This window comes from Lycium barbarum, chromosome 3 (assembly GCF_019175385.1).
Source record: "Lycium barbarum isolate Lr01 chromosome 3, ASM1917538v2, whole genome shotgun sequence".
Taxonomy (NCBI): Eukaryota; Viridiplantae; Streptophyta; class Magnoliopsida; order Solanales; family Solanaceae; genus Lycium; species Lycium barbarum.
In genome coordinates, this window is record NC_083339.1 from 139466668 (window position 1) to 139484394 (window position 17727).

Consider the following 17727-nt stretch of genomic DNA (forward strand, 5'->3'; position numbering starts at 1 on the left):
GTTGCCTTTTTTTTTAAATGTAACAAAAAGAATCAACTGTGGGATTAAAACAATTATTTTTTGGTGATAAAGAGGTTTAAAACAACATTGAGAGTCAAGAAATAAGGAAAACATCATGGCTAGTTTTGATATTCCAACTATTGATGTTTCTCCTTTTTTTAGATCAGAGGAAAATGAAGAAGGGAAAAAGAAGACGGTGGAGCAAATAGGCGAAGCATGTGTTAACTATGGCTTCTTCCAGATTGCGAATCATGGAATTCCATTGGACTTGTTGTGCAGAACCATGGATATGTACAAGACCTTCTTTGCTTGTTCAGATGAAAACAAATTCTCTCTACCTGAAAATTATTTAAAAAGCACACAGAATTCCGTTGAGACTTATGAGCACTTAGTGTTTCGTCGTTCATCTTCTGGCTTCAATGTCTGCCCCAAAAGTCCACCTCCTTTCAAGTAATATTTTAACTATTTCCGCTATCGCCATATTCTCTCTCAATTGCATCTCAAATTAATTGTTTCTAGTTTAGGCAATCCTCTGATATGATGATTCCAAGAACTAGTACGAATTTAGAAACATAATTTGCATTTTCTCCCTTTATAAAATTTTTAAGAATGTTATTTGTGAAGTAAATATGTTTGATTTCTTAGGCAAGTATTGGAGGAGATGGTTTCACATTTGACAAAGTTAGGAGTTGTGTTGGAGAGCATCATAAGCGAGTGTTTGGGCCTCCCTCCTAACTTCCTCGCTAACTACAACAATGATCGGTCTCAGGATGCCTTGATGGGCCTGCACTACTTTCCAGCGACAGAGGATGAGAACGTAGGAAAACCAGCACATGAAGATCCTGGCTGCATCACCATTGTCTACCAGGATGAAGTTGGAGGCCTTCAGGTGCACAAAGATGGGCAGTGGATTCCTATAGCGCCTTCCAAAGACAAACTAGTAGTTAATATTGGTGACATGATACAGTTATATATATAAACCGGCTGGCAGTTAATATCACAGTTACCATTATCCCAAAAATTTAAGGAATCACGACCCTTTCCTATAAAAGTCACTGAACTATTTCCCATTTACAGTAGAGTTGATGTTTTAAGTTTAATTTGCTTTATATTTGAGTTAACATGGTATTTTGCTTGTTTATCTAGTATTCTGGTGAAATTTAGTTCGATGACCATTTGAGGAATTAACTTTTTTTTTTTTTTGTGACATAAAAAAAGGTGCTAAGCAACAATAAATTCAAGAGTGCAACTCATAGAGTGGTGAGACCAAGAGGAAAAAACCGTTACTCATTGGCGTTCTTCTATAACGTGCAAGGAGACAAGTGGGTTGAGCCATTACCACAGTTTACAAAAGAAATTGGAGTGTCGCCCAAGTACAGAGGATTCCTCTTCAATGAATATTTGCAGCTGAGACGCAGAAACAGGTCTCATCCACCAGCTAGACCTGAAGATCTCATCCACATAACCCACTACTCAATTTCTAATTGAAGTCTATGTGATCAAGGATCTTCTCACTATGTGGAAAGAAACCTGCAATAATATGTATTACTCCTGATATGTGTGTTGACGTAAACCTGCAATAATATGTATTACTCCTGATGTGTGTAGAAGTGTGCGACCAGTGCCGGCTTGATGGCTAGGCCCACTAAAGTGTTTGCCTTTGGCCGCCATTTTTTACCAGAATAAGTTTAATAATTTTTTTTAAAAAATGGATTTTTTAGTAAAAATAACAATTTTTTGTAAAATTTAAAAGTGGATGAGAAAATTAATTTGGGCCCTTATTTTTACAATGAATAGTTTGTGTTAATCGTGAATGTTCTTTAAAATATACTCAAGACGCTATAGTATTGATGATTTAGACTTACTTTATGAATTAAAAATGTTAAGGAAAATATTACAAGTAGAAAATAATATTCTAATTGATATACTTAATTGGATAAAAAGACTTGATTCATTTTCAAATGCATATATTGCTTTTATATAAAATTATGTTAAAAATTGCCTCAATGGAAAGAACTTTTTCAAAATTTAAATTTATAAAATATCACCTAAGATCAATAATGTATCAAGAGATATTAAATCAATTAGCTATATTATCGATTGAAAAAACATTATTAGAAGGAATCATTATAAAAAAGCTAGAAAGATAGATGTCAAATAATATATCAGTGAGCTTTTTCTTTTAAGCATGGGCCTCTGATTAAATAAGACAATTTGCAGGATTGCCCTTAGCTGGGGTGGTCTTTAATTTTTATCCTTCTCTAAAAGCCCCTTGATTCCGAGTTCGAACCTTCGTTCAGTAAAAAAAAATTAAAGAAAATTGCAAGGCATAAGTTGAATTCGCAGGGCATAAGCTGGACTTATGCCTTACTCTGCCTTAAGGCAAAAAAATAAAAATAAAAATATTTTGCTGAAATTTTGCAAACTTCTGCCTTAAGGCCTAACTTTAGACCTAATTTTGAGTAAAAGTTTGTCTTAAGGCCAACTTATGCCTCAAGGCATAAGTTGGGGTGACTTATGCCTCAAGGCATAAGTTGGAACCTAACTTAAGGCATAAGTTAGGTGCGAATCCCAACTTCTTCCCAAGAAATCCCAATTTATGCATTGCGATTTTTTTTTTTTACTGAGCCTAGATTCAAACCCAGGAAGTGAAGGGCAAATATTAAAAGACCACTAATTTGAGGGCCAAAAATTAAAGATCACCCCAAAAGAAGGACAATCCGCGCAAAAATATGTTAAATTTTTTGCTTTAGGCATCCAATTATGTTGAGCCGCCCTTGTGTGTGACCATCTCAGTAAAAAAAATTAAGTTGTAAGAGAACACACTATTATTTTCTTAATTAGCTGAATCCCCGCATCGTATCCCTACCTGCATCTGCATCCGTGAATCTTAAAATTTAGATTTAGCATGAATTTGACACTGGGGTCTGTACCCGTATCGGATACCCGCACCTGAGTCTAAGCAATTTAGCCCCCTCTACCTCTCTTGGTACATATGACACAACCTCAAAATACCTGGTACATATGACACAACCTCAAAATACCTGATTTCCAATATCCTACTACTTAATACATTTAATCATTATAAAGAAATCATGTAATGACAATAACTCATTACTTTAAACATCGCCAACAATAAAGAATAAAAGAAATAGAGAATAACAGAAACAATATCAAGACTCATTTGCAAAAAGGTCCACAAACACAAGAAATTTCTATACCTGAAGAAGTGCTAGTGCATTACACTCTATTGGATTGTGCAAAAGTCAGGTTTGGCCGCGACAAAATAAGATTGATGAAACTATCTCCTGCAAACATGCAAATTAACGTTTACAACATATGTTTAGCTAGTAACTCTCACAATAGAAGTTTAAAAAAATAAAAATTAAATAGTTGACATGAAATTTCCACGGTTGAAATTTAAGACAGAATGATATGGCTGGAAAGAGAGTACAACTTCAAAATTTCACTATGGAAAAAAGATTTAACTAAACCAATAATGTGTTTCTGATAAAGCAAACAACCACCTACTTGTAGTAGGTTATGTTTACCATCTAAGTTGGGCCAAGGTGCAAAAACAGGGAAACATAACAAAAATATGTGGACTAAAAAAAAAAAAAAAAAAAAAAAAAAAAAAAAAAAACTATTAGACTGAGATAAAGAAAAGCATACATCATAAGCTATAATTAAATTTGGTGGGAAGACCTTAATGCTATGGGTAGTGAGTAAAAGTACAAAATCAAGAGCAATAGATTAAATCTTCAACACGTCTTTTATCGTACATGCCTGATTCCTTGAAGAGGAATACTCAACTTATAGCTATGGCCTATGTGTATTGCTGTTGTTTGTTGATACCAATTTAAAATACTCAAACTGCAGACCCTGCGGTCTTGTTTCTTTTTTATTTCTTTTCTTTTTCGAATAATGTGAAGTACTCCTTTAGATTGTTTACTCTAGTTTTGGATACCAATGCACGTCTGGTTTTATTTAAATTTAACTCCCTAGAGTATTGAGATTTTTTCCTGAGGAAATCCTTGATAATGCTAAAAATATTATCAAACAAATGAGAGAGTACGAGATGAGATCTAACACAGCAAAATATAAGTAATAAAATGGGATGAAATCACGTGAAGTTGACAAATTGAAGGCTCCGTGTGAGCTGTGAGGTGGTTATGTCCGTCTCTAAGGTTCTGCAAGTTTAAATTATTTGATCTAATTAATCCATAACCATACTTATCCTTTTTTATAATGATAATCATCAACCAGAAACACACACACATATAGACACTTAAAAAAACTACCGTTTTGTGGTACTAATAAGATTTGTCTTAGCCATCCATCTCACAAACCAAATTATTGATCAATTTTTTTCATATAGTTATATTGTAATCTTGTTATAAGAGTCTTGTAGTACTTCTGTCCATTTTCGGAAACACTGCAACATCTTGTACGCTTAGGTTTTGCAAGTCCACATGGCTAATTTAGCGATACCAATAGTTGATCTCTCCCCTTTCATTCTAGGTGATGAAGATGACAAGAGAAATACGAGAGAACTGATAAACGAATCATGTTCTCGATATGGCTTCTTCCAAATCGTCAATCATGGGGTACCTTTGGACCTAATGAGCCACGCCCTGAACTTATCAAAGGCATTTTTCGAGTCTCCTGTCGAAGAGAAACTGAACTGCTCCCCATTGCCAGGGTCACCTTTTCCTGCAGGCTATAACAGAAAACCAAATCCATCTTATGAGTTTGCAGAGTTCTTGGTTATGCTTCAGCCTGGATCCAACTTCAATGTTTTTCCTTCCAATCATCCACATCTCCGGTAAGTTATATCTTTAAATTAGAAAGACTTATATGCATAAAAATAAATTACATGATCACTGGAGTTTAACCATTATTACCAGGTTACCAATTAATATGAGCCCATTAGCCTTAGCTGAATTAAAATAGTTTCACCAGGTCCTTAAAAACACTCTTTAAGTCTTGGAGCTGAATTTACAAATAAGCAATTACGTGTTTGGATAGAAATGTTAGAGACTGAGAATAAGCAGTGAGTGATCTGATTGTACAAATACCTTTTACACCGTCAGTGCATTTAAGTTAAACTCGTAGTAGTGACACTTTTATTTTACACTTTTTTTGCAAAAGCTTAAGCTGTTTAATGTCTAAACTGGCGCCTAGTAAAACTGGTGCCTATCAAACTTTTCTAACAGAGCTGTCCATGTCTTCACATTCTCTGCTATCTAATGGTTATTGTACTCAATGATTTGCGGAGACCCTTTAACTAATATATTTGTTTTGTAAGATAAAAATACAACGTTATTGGATCTTCTCATATCGCTACTAAAGTACAAAATTCTTAAAGTATAGCATATGATAGACTTGAGTTTTGAAACAAAGTTGGAACATCTTTTTAAATTTATGACAGAGCTATCCAGAAACTGAATATTTATATGGCTATATGGGGTAGAAATGATTAAGGGCCATTTAATTTAAATGCCGTTTAATCATTTCATTTGAGTGAATGATTGCATACATTTATTATTAATCTAATGGATAGAATACAAATCTACTCCTATCATGACCTTGTAGGGCATGAAAAGCTGATCAGTTAAAATAATCAGAGTGAAACTTGACTCTCAAATTGAACGAATAGCCATTGAGAAGATAATTCATTAATTCTTGTTAATTCATTAATTCTTGTTTATTCAATGTTTCAGAGCAGTAATGGGAGATTTATTCAATCACTTCGCGAAGATCGGAGCAATTTTAGAGAGCATCCTTAGTGAATCATTGGGGCTGCCTCCAAGCACTCTCCAGGAATTTAACAATGACAGAAATTCAGATGTGTTGACAGCTCTGTATTATTTACCAGCAACAGAGAAGGAAAAAATGGGAATAAATTCACATAGAGATGTTGGATGTATAACATTTGTGTTACAGGATGAAGTTGGAGGGCTTGAAGTTCAAAAAGATGATGAATGGATCCCAGTAACACCAAAAGAGGGTGCACTTGTTGTCAACGTCGGTATTATTCTTCAGGTAAAAAGGAAAAAAAATTGTTTATACTGGCAGTGTTATATAAGTAAATAAATATTTACATTACTGAAGTGTGGTAGGGTGGATGCAATCTCTCGGCTCTTAATTACAGGTTTCGAGTTCGAGATATAAAATTGAGAAATTCGGGCTTTCCCTTAAATGAGTTTTACGAGACACAACTCTGAAATAGTCAGACCATTAAGTTCAGAATATCAAATGGTTAAACAAAAAAAATGTTTTTTTCTTATGACGTTTATTTTTTATTTTTTGTTGAAGGTACTGACAAATAACAAGTACAAGAGTCCAAATCATAGGGTGGTGAGACCAACTGGAATATCAAGAAATTCATTTTCATTCTTCTATAATGTATCAGGGGATAAATGGGTTGAACCCCTTCCCCATTTCACTAAGAAAATTGCTGAGAAACCCAAGTATAAGGGATTCATTTATAGCGATTATTTGCAAAAGCGCAAGGAAAATAAGCTTAAACGCGCTTCTGGACTTGAAGACGATCTCGGCCTATCTCATTTTTCACTCACTGTGTAGAGAATCAGTAAATGAATCTCTGATTAATCATCGTTCTCTTCATTTTTATATGATTTTAAACTTTCTAAATTTGTACACATTTTTCTAGTCTCCGTTAATGAACTTTATCTCGTGCAGAAACATTTGCAACTTTGCTCGAATGTATTTTCATTTTCCTATGATGGACCATGCAAACATCATTTAAAGGCAATTACTTTTCTATTTTTGTTTTCTTTACTTTTCTAGTATATTAGAAGTGGGTTTGGTCCTCAACCACCCACTCTTCTAATATAGTTATTAATTAAAATAATTTATTAAAAAAATTAAGGTGGGGTCCACTTGAAGAATTAGGAGCCAATTGGAAAAAAAATAAAAATAAATAAGGTGGGGCCCACGTGAACAAGTAGGAAACAATTGCCAAAAAAAAAGGACATTTAAATAATGATAATAAGTTCAGGAAATGATAAAGGTACGCTTAGAGAAAATTTAAAGAAGAGAAATTCAGGAAAAAAAAATAACGATTTAAATTGAACACAAAAACCGCTAAAGAAGTCATAAAACCAAAAGATTTAAAACTTATACCTTTGGGTAAGGATAAAAATGCACTAATTTTAAACATATACGTCTCACACAAATAATGAGGAATACCATCAAGAAGACGAAATATAAACGGTCAAGAAACGTATACACATATTTTCTTAAAATGATGAAGTTGGTCTATACTTAAAAATTTAAGACTACAACAGATGCTAACACATGAAAGCATTTTTCAATGTTGTTGAGTAGAAAGAAATGATGGCATGAAACTCGATAGGAGAAGATGTATTTTAAATCTTTCAATTGTAAAAGCAAACCAGGAAAATCATATATGGGAGAATCGGACTAAGTAAAATAATTTATTGATATTTTCAATTAATTGAATTATAATAATTTCTATAATAAAAATTTCATAATTATATTACTAAAAGGTACTCTCTTTGTCCTAATTTATGTGACATAGTTTGATTAGGCACGAAGTTTAAAAAAGAAGGGAAAGATTTTGAAACTTGTGGTCTAAAACAAGCTATAGATATTTGTGTGGATTTAAATCATTTTATTAAAGGTAAAAGTGGAAGTTTCAAGTTAAATGATTTCTAAACATAAAAATATATCATTCTTTTTTAGACAGACTAAAAAGAAAAGTGTGGTACTATTTTTGTATTGGGGCGGTGCTAGCACAGGCTTTCATCGTCTAGTTTTTATCTAAGGCAAAAGCATTTTTCGTTCTTTTATTATCCAAAACAATATATGCAAACTAATACTCCAGGTAAACACGAATAAAAAAAACCTCCAGGTCAAGAAAGTTGTGGGTTTAAGTCACCAAGGAGCAAAAAAGAGAGCTCCTAAGGGACCCTGGGGAAAGAACGCGTGTGACCCCCTCAAACCAAAATCAAACCCTAGAAAAAATTTAAACTATTTACCCCAGATGCCCCCAAATTATGATACTAACATGCTATATAAATATACTGAGTTGGTACCATCGAAGACTGCTTCAATCCTTCTCTTAGTCCTCTATGATACCATCATGATATATAAATATATTAAGATAGTATTATGGATGATCATGTTCAATCATTCAAAAAGACACACTTTTCTCGAAAAGAACAGCTGTGATACAATCATCTTATATACATATATTGTGATGGTATCATGGAGGACTGCTTCAGTCCTTCTCGTAGTCCTCCATGATACCATCATGATATATAAATATACTGTGATGATATCATGGAGGAAGGGATTTGAACGAGGGGGCACGTCGGGTAATTAATTTGGGCTGGATTGGGAAAAAACGAAAATAATTTGGGAGGGGACATGGGCGCATAATTAGTTTAGGTTGGACGGGCAATTAGTGATATTTTCCCTAAAAAAAAATGAACTAAGAAGCAAGACGTAATAAAATGTTGGGCCAAAATCGTTCAACCGTTTTATGGACAGATTTCAAGTTGATCAACATCAACAGCCCAAGAGGGCGGAGAATAGTCCAGGTCCACCTCCCCCATTTTACTGGATGAACGAGACTGGTACAATCAATATATATATATATATATATTTTGAATCCCCTTGCTAAAAATTACGATTCCACCACTCAATATAGTATTCACTGTCCAAAGAAAGAATGACTTAAGAATCTTATGCTAAGATGGTTAGTTATATGTGAAAGTCATCAACCGGGCTTCATTCAGCCAGATATAGGACAACGTTGCAAGACCGGTTTGTAGCCCAAACTCTAGCCCATTTAATTTCAGGCCTAAACATTGCAGGCCCATTTATGTCACTATTAGTTTTGACAGGCCCGTTATTTCTATTCCGTTTTTCTGTAGAAATACCACTTATTGGCAGTGCACTCTTCGGCTCATTGTCCTGAAACTTAGCTTGTAAAATTTGAAATTTCAAGATAGTGGCTATTCATTAACTATAGGGGATGAAACATGAATATTTATGAATTTTTTTATAGATTGAAAAGTTAAAACGAGTTGCAAACAACAGCTAAAAATTGAAGAGTGCAAACCTCTTTTAACCCTCAACATTCTTTTTGAGAATGACATAAGTATTGATTACTATCGTCAAGTTTCACATTACTATTTGTCTGAATCATGGAAACCAGAGAAAGATTTACAAGATTGACCAAAGTGTTGGTCAATGAAGATGTGTTGTTTAGGTACCTCATTTTATTTTCCTGTTGAATCCTCATCGTCCAATCCACCAACGTTCATAGGTCATTGTTTCAATTGTTACTACGAATTAGGTCAAAAAATACAATCCTTTAATTTTGTATCAACCTCGCCCGGCAAAGATAAGGTTCAATTGAAAAAAGTGTGTATCTAGCACAAGCATAAAGTCAAAACTTTGACTCCAGATATAAAGACTGAAAAAAGGATTATAACCGGAAAGAAATCCCCATTTGGTGTTTTCACCAATCCAATAAATACATAATACATATGTTCACATACACTTTTATCATTAAACTATAGTTAATTTATTACGTTACCAATGTAAATTAATATAATTTGATGCAATTAAACACAATGTAGGTAAGTTTTTACCCGATTTTGCTTTATATATAACCTTCTTTGGACAGCAATGAGAGAAAAATATTACCATTTTATACAATTTTAAATGTCTCATTTTACCTTCATAAGAATATTAACAGTAATACAAATGTATCTGGCTTGATTTATACCATAACTTTTAAAAGTTTTTCCTTCTTAACATGCTCTAAAAGTCTATCAATTATCAACTTCAACAATTAATATCACCAAAACACTCGAAATCTTCATCTTAGCATATCCCTTTTTTGGAGGAACCCGCTTGTTTTGATTTGGTAGGCTTACTGATTTGGGATGAAGCGGAATAAATTGTTGTTTGAGAGGAGAGAAGAAAGAGAGTATTTTACCTGGGTCAACATGGTTGGTTAACCAAAATTAATCTGGACCATAAATATTTCAAGAGGACACGTGTAGTAAATCTACTAGCCAGCGGAGGAATTGGAGGGTTTGGCTATCCAAGCATTTTCTATCATACAAAACACACCCATATAGTCCTTTAGAATTTTTCTATAAATATCTTAGGCATTTCACCATTTTTGATCATCCATTCATCTCCATTTCAAATATTATCAACATGATGAAAATGAGCCCGAGCAACTGTTTATTTGCAACTCTTTCTGTTCTTGCTATGTTACTGATCCCAAGTGTCTTGGCTGAGTCTGAAGAATGTGGTACGGAAGCCGAAGGTGCACTGTGCCCCTCGGGGTACTGTTGCAGCAACTCTGGCTTTTGTGGGACCGCAAGTGCTTATTGTGATCCAGGTAACTATCAAAGTCAGTGTCCTCCTGCGCCTTCTCCAACCCCTCCATCTCATCCACCTGCTCCAAGTCACTCCTCCTCCTCCCGTTCCATCACCAGATATAACTGAAATCGTTAGCAGTGAATTATTCGAAGAGCTTCTATACCTTCGATGCATTTGTACAAGCGGCAAGGAATTTTACAGGTTTTGCCACCGCTGGTGACATTGGTCACCGTTAAAGGGAGGTTGCTGCCTTCTTGGCTCAAACATCGCATGCAACTACTGGTAATCTTCAGCTATTTTAATTATATATATTCCGAATACTTGTAGTGTATAGTGATCTCAGAACAGAGTGTGTATATATAGTGCTATACTATATATGCATGATGTGTACCTTATCTTTGTTTATTGTTTCCAAATTAACAGCCAACAACTTGTGTAAAATTTTCTGTGTATATCCTTAAATTGCAGAGGGTTGGGATGGTGCACCTAATGGCACTTATGCATGGGGTTACTGCATGAACGAAGCAGAAAGCAATGTGCCCCCTGAAAATAAGTCTATTGAATGTCTTCCAAGCGCTGAGTGGCCGTGCGCTCCTGGCAAGAAATAATATGGACGAGGCCCCATCCTAATTTCATAGTATGATCTCTTTTTTTGCACATAAGACAGTTTTTACTTGTCATATGCTTTAAAATGACAAATTTCTTTCCAAAAAGTGTTCTATGCGCCAACAGTACATATATAGATTCTTTACACGGCAGATTTAGTTGATTTAAGACATGCAAGTAATACATTACGTGAAAACTAAAGTTGTAATGGCTATAACCATGTATTTTGTACTCTCAGTGTAAATTTCTCTATTACATACTTAAAATACTTCCAACAACATGAAGATAATTAACGTTAGGTTTTGATCATACATTATTATTTTTTATTGCAGCAACACCAACTATGGGCCTTGTGGAGTGGCTTTAGGGGAAGACCTCGGGTAATCCTGATTTGGTTGAGACTGACACAGTGATCTCTTTCAAATCTGCACTTTGGTACTGGATGACTCCTCAACCACCAAAAAAGCCTTCTTGCCACAATGTCATGGTTGGAAATTGGGAACCATCCCCATCAGACATAGCTGCCAAGAGGCTCCCTGGTTTTGGGGTCACCACAAACATCTTTAACGGAGGTCTTGAATGTGGTCATGGCCCTAACGAGAGGGGAACGAATCGAATGGGCTTTTACTTGAGGTACTGCAAAATTCTAGGTGTTAGCCCTGGGGAGAACATTGACTGCGTCAACCAGAGGCATTTCGGCCACGGCGGCCTCTTCTACAGTTCTATGTAGAATATAAGCAAGTACTGATGCTAGCTTTTGTAATCTCTCGTTTTAAGGGCATGAATTGGATGCTTGTAATTAGATTAATCGGGGCCATGTTTTCTTTTTATCCCTCCCTAAGAGCTTTCCCTTTTCGCTCTCTTGTCATAATTGTGGCTATGTGATGCCATTATAATAATAATAATAATAATAATAATAATAATAATAATAATAATGATGATGATGGAGGTTTCCTCTATGCAGTATCAATGTGTTTATTTATTAATCATAAATTGGCTTGCTATTAATATTATAGCTATGCCATTTTATTCGATCATGGGGGTGTAAAAATGGTTAATTCTACCTCATTTAAGGAAAGCACGGGAAGAATATAGATCGATCAAGCATGTACGCTGTGTAGAAGCAGGATCCTACGATGTTCATCATGAAGTGCTAATGGTAACGTTAGGAACGCTCTAAACACACGAGTATATATGTAGAAGCAAGTAGCTAGCACAGTTTTAAAATTTAAAACAAGAATTCTCATGCTTTAAAGTAAGAGAGATCCAACAAATAATAGACTTATCACGTTTACAAGGATTGTCGAAGGATATAAACAAGTTTTAAATGAGATGTAGCTCAATCATTTGCGAGTTGATCCCTCTCCTTTCTCTACAAACGGGATTACGGAAATTAAAGAAAGTAAGCAGAAAAGACTGAGCACGAGCGGAGGCCGACAGGTACAAAGAGTTTAATTGAACCTCGTTCTTGACATAAGAATATTTTTTTGATTCCCCTTAGTTGAATATCTGGCTTCTCCACTAAGTCTTGAGTGTGATGAAACATAAATAAAGACGCTGACAAATAAAAAAGAAGAGCAGAACTAATTAAACGAAACCTGTATTGCAGCTACCCAAAACTAGTTGTATATTAGCTTGATTTTGGAAAACAAAAAGTAGCAATCATTTCGAAAAATGTAACCCAAATCAGTAGTAAATAACTTATAAGCAGGATAATTGAAGACTCCCTAAATTTGACACGAATTGTTATTTGCACATCTAAATTATAAGTAGTCTCAATTACTCTCTGAATATGAATATTTGATAGTCTATATCCCCTATGTGGGGATGAATTTTTTTTTTTTTTGAAAAATCAACTCCCAAGTAGTTTTTTTTTTCAACCGTTAATCCTGCATAATGATTAATTATTTATTCCAATTATGTATTTCTTCTTTCTTTAACTTAATAAATAATGCAAATTTTATCCCAATTTTGCATTTTAAAATTTTATTTCTTCAATGTAGTGACTACTGATTCCAACTTTCAACTATTTATTTCAATTGTATATTTTTTTCGGGTCAATTTGTAAAAATAAAATAAAAACTTGGCTCGAACTCCATTATATTAGCAAAATAAAGTTAGCTTTATCCAAAACAAAAAGAAGTACCAACCATGTATTTGTTTTTTAGATATAATTTCTATTTATTTCAATAGTATATCTTTTTAGGCCAAATTCAATAAAAAAAACTTAGGTCCCATCATTTTAGTCACAGAAAAAAAATATTTAACAAAAATAATGGAGATACAACTAATATGTACTTCTTTTTATTTCTTTAATAGATGTAATGACTATTTATTTCAACTGTTATATTTTTTTCAGACCAAATCTATAAATAAATAAATAAATTGGTTAGAGATCCTTTATTTTTAGTGAGATAAAAAGTTTTAGCAGAATTCAACCTTTTAATTCTTGTTATATGTTATTTGATGTAATGAATCTTTTTTAACATTGTATTGTTTCTTTTCGGGAAAAATCTGAAAAGAAAAAAAAATGAAATTTTATTATTTTTAACCAAACAAAATTTGTTGGCCTAGAAAGTTCTAACCAATATTTTTACTAATTTTACCTGAAAAAGAAAATCTAAAATTAATGAATTAAAATAGTAAAAATTAAAATTTGTTTCTAAAAAATGTCACGTAGACAAAAAATCTATGTGGAACAATGAAATGGGTTGAGAACTGTGAGGTCTGAAGTTCAATTCCAAGTTGAGCCTGGATAGAGTTACCCAATACCTATACTGCTAGTTGGAGAGAGGTGGCAGGTGCCCGTGAAATTACTCGAGTTGTGCGCAAACAAGACCGAACACCACGATTATCATTTATTATATTAAAAGTAGGAAGCAACAAAGTTAAAAGTCAGATTATTAAAATAATCCTATAAAGTTAGTTACTCTAATACCCTTTGAAAAATAGATATACTACCTTTTCATGAAATCATGCATTAACTTTCTCTTTGTTGGTACAGAAAATAAGAATATTGAAGAGTTACTTAATAATTATTGCACTAAATTCAATTAACCAAGAAATGAATATTTGGACCATATTCATCTACTTAGGCCTCATTTGTTTTCATTAAGATTAAGACGTTTGAATCTGAATGCACATCTGAATGATTAAAATGTTGTCTCTAGGTTTGAACACTGAATGATTAAGACTGTTTGTTTTTCAATATCTAAATGTGCATAAGGTATTTATTTAAACATAATAAATATACAATTCAAATTAAAAAGTAACTAAATAGTAGAAAATAAATACAAATTTACTAAAATAAAATATTATTTGATTAAAAAAGTGAAACATTTATGTTCACTAGTAATGGTAGAGATGTTTTGGAGTCGTGGTGGGTGGTGAGTGGGGGTGAAGGGGTGAGTGGTGGTGGGTGGTTGGGGTGAGGAGTAGGCAGTAGGGGTGGGGTTGGTGGGGCGTGGGGGTGGGGTTGGTGGTGGGAGGTGGGGTAGTGGGGAATGGGGGTAGGTGGTGTGGGGTAGGGGTTGATGGTGGGGTTGGTAGGGAGTGGGAGTGGGGTTGGTGGTGGGTGGTGGGGGTAGTGGGGAGTGAGGGTAGGTGGTGTGGGGTAGGGGTTGGTGGTGTGGCGTGGGGGTGGGTGGTGTGGGGTGGGATGGAGGTTGGTGGTGGGATGGGGGTGGTGGAGAGTAGGGGGTTGGAGTGGAAGGTGGGTGGGTGATGGGGTGGGGTTGAGGTGGATGTGGAGGGGGGTTGGAGTGGAGAGTAGGTGGGGGTGGGGTTGAGGTGGAGAGTTGGGGTTGGGGTTAGCGTTGGAAAAGTTCCATACAAAAATACCTCTTAATGATATTAAGACTTGGTTCAAGATCTTAATGATTAAGACTTATTCAGACTCAACAAATGCTTAGATCTTAATGCAAACAAATGCACTTAATGACTTAAGGTCTGAACCATTTAGATTCAGACCTCCAATAAGTGCAAACAAATGAGGCCTTAATGCCTCTACTTGGTAGAAAATCTAAAGACAGAAACGTTTGGAGTGGCTTCTGTGTCCCTTCACTTTCTTCGGTTTGATTCCCTTTAAATTCTTACATAAAGCTTAAGTTACAATTCACCAACTTAACTAATTTTCTTTCTCCTATTTAAGACCCACCTTTACAAAATTTACATAAATCTTCAATTACAAAAGAGATGTTTTGCTGATTTCCCTGGAAAGAAAAGTCGAGACAGCAGCAGCGACGTTAGTCTTCATTTCATCTTGCCTAAAGTCTCTTAGAGCTGTGCAAGTTCTTTATATATTTTTCATTATCTATTATTGTAATTTGTAATAACTTTTTTATTAAGATGTTTTTATTCTGTCAGTAGATCAAAAAAATTAAAATGTGAAAAATTCAAATATTTATCATATGATTGTTTTTCTTTCATAATATCTATTGATTTCCTTGCCTATAATATCATAGGGATTTTAGTCCTTTTTATATAGTTTGTTTCAACAGGACTCTGACTATGTCTGTGATTGTGAGTAGGGGTGTTCATGGTTCGGTTTGGGTCGGTTATTGGTTAAAACCATAACCAAACCAATTTAGTCGGTTTTTAAATGTCTAAAACCATAACCAAACCAAGTAAAATAATAACCACCGATTTGGTTATTGTCGGTTTGGTTCGGTTTGGTTCGGTTTTTCGGTTTATGACTAGCCGTGACAATTCAAATATTCTCTCTCTACGTTCTTCAAATTTCTTATGAAGCTCTTTTTTCCTCACGGCCCACAAGGGTGAACTTTGCTGCATATTGAGGGAAAGACACGCTGTTGGCAAATCAGGTGGACCAAACTTGCAACGCAGTTTAGATTCAAAAGAACAAGTCAAACAGAGGTTTCAAAATACAAACAACCCTTATGCTTACAACTTATTAGAGTTGGGCTTGGATTGTTGGACATATTCTTTTAAGACATGAGCCTTAAAAATAGATAGACCAAAATTAAATTAATAATTAAAATGTATAAAATATCTTTAATTATTTATGAAAAGCTAATATTATACATATAAATAATTATAAATTTTATGTATATAATTATCGGTTTGGTTCGGTTATTTATTCGGTTATTTTTTACTATAACCATAACCAAACCAAATACTATCGGTTTTTTCAAATTTAAAACCAAACCAAACCAAACCAAACCAAATGTCGGTTATTTTATTCGGTTTGGTTAAATTTTCGGTTTGGTTTTGGTTTTAACCAAAACTGTGAACAGCCCTAATTGTGAGGTATGACTTTTCCTGAGTTATATCGCTAATTTTGTTTCTAATTCTTATTAGCCACTTTTGGTAAACATTTGATATCATCTCTTGATTTTTCATTCTTTGCTTCTTCTTTTTCTTTTGTTGCAGACAATTGGCTGTTGTTGGTATTGGTGCGAGGACTTCTTTGGACAAATAATTAAACATTGATAAATATTTATATTTATATTTTGGGCTTCAAATTTATATTTTAATAAACTATTTTCAGAACGTATATGGATAATTCCAACTATTTTTATATATACTTTATAACAATTGATATGGGATACAATATACTAGTAAAAAATAAAAATAAAAAAGGAGCCGTACCGGGCGTAAACTTATGAAATTAACTTAGTGATAGTTTAGTTCACAAACAGTTATCATCAATAATTGATGCTACTTTAGTAACTAGTATCTCCCCCATTATAAAATACGATTGATAAAGGAAAACCTATAGTACGTGGATCACTAAAATAATCAAAGTTGTGATAGACTAAACAAAAACCTATAGTACGTGGATCACTAAAATAATCAAAGTTGTGATAGACTAAACAAAAACCTATATCAAAGTTGTTAAACGGTCAATTTTGGAACTTACTCTAGGGACGTTGCAAGGAATATGTTAGGCAGCTTAGCAACAGCTCTTTAAAACTAAAAACACGTTCTTCATTTAGTTGAATGAAAACAAGTTATAAAGTACTTAATCAAGGAAAAATGTGATTCACATTCAAGTTGCATTTTCATTTTTAATGCACTTGAACACTTTTGTTGACAATTCTTAAGGTTTTTCGAACAATGTAATATCTCACATCAGAAAAATTGTTGTCACAATGCTACCTACTGCTCCAGGAGTCCGGAACCAAAATGACTCAATAAAAAATCAAGTGAACCAAAATATTTCAAAAAACAAAAGTTATAAAACTGCCTTTAGCGCAGTAAAATACTGCGCTAAAGCAGCTCACGGAGACGGAGCCGTTAACTGCTTTAGCGCAGTGTTTTACTGCGCTAAAGTTTTTTTTTTTTTTGCATAGCGCAGTAAAATACTGCGCTATAGCGAGCACTAAAAAAAAATTTGGTTGAACTTTTTTTTTTGCAACACTTAGTGTGTTTTTGCATACTTTGACCAACGATTAGTCGTGTGTCAAGACTCCGAAACGTCAATATTTTATATAGAACCTGATATTTTTTCAATATCAGGAGGTGTGGGGTAGGGGTTGATGGTGGGGTTGGTAAGGAGGGGGAGTGGGGTACCTTTTCAACCCCTAAAATGACTATCCGAACGTCTACGTATTCTTGATGTATTGAGCCTAAATTATTGTACACAGAAAAAATATCAAGTTCTATATAAAATATTGACGCTTCGGAGTCTTGACACACGACTAATCGTTGGTCAAAGTATGGAAAAAACACTAAGTTTTTTCAAACAAAACTTATTTCGGGCAC

The 17727-nt window shown here is 34.1% G+C and overlaps 2 protein-coding genes and 1 pseudogene across 2 annotated transcripts; all 3 read left to right on the top strand.

Moving 5' to 3' along the window:
- The first annotated feature begins 63 nt into the window (after positions 1–63).
- On the top strand, positions 64–1545 carry LOC132632962 (1-aminocyclopropane-1-carboxylate oxidase 5-like). Its single transcript, XM_060349120.1, has 4 exons — positions 64–450; positions 646–966; position 1081; positions 1219–1545. The coding sequence occupies exons 1-4, from the start codon at positions 116–118 to the stop codon at positions 1486–1488; spliced, it is 927 nt and encodes a 308-aa protein (XP_060205103.1). The 5' UTR covers positions 64–115; the 3' UTR covers positions 1489–1545.
- A 2927-nt stretch (positions 1546–4472) lies between these two features.
- On the top strand, positions 4473–6588 carry LOC132631470 (jasmonate-induced oxygenase 1-like). Its single transcript, XM_060347045.1, has 3 exons — positions 4473–4825; positions 5724–6045; positions 6319–6588. Exons 1-3 carry the CDS (start codon positions 4473–4475, stop codon positions 6586–6588), a joined length of 945 nt encoding a protein of 314 aa, XP_060203028.1.
- Positions 6589–10102: 3514 nt separating this feature from the next.
- On the top strand, positions 10103–11913 carry LOC132632959 (endochitinase 3-like; annotated as a pseudogene).
- Positions 11914–17727: the final 5814 nt, after the last annotated feature.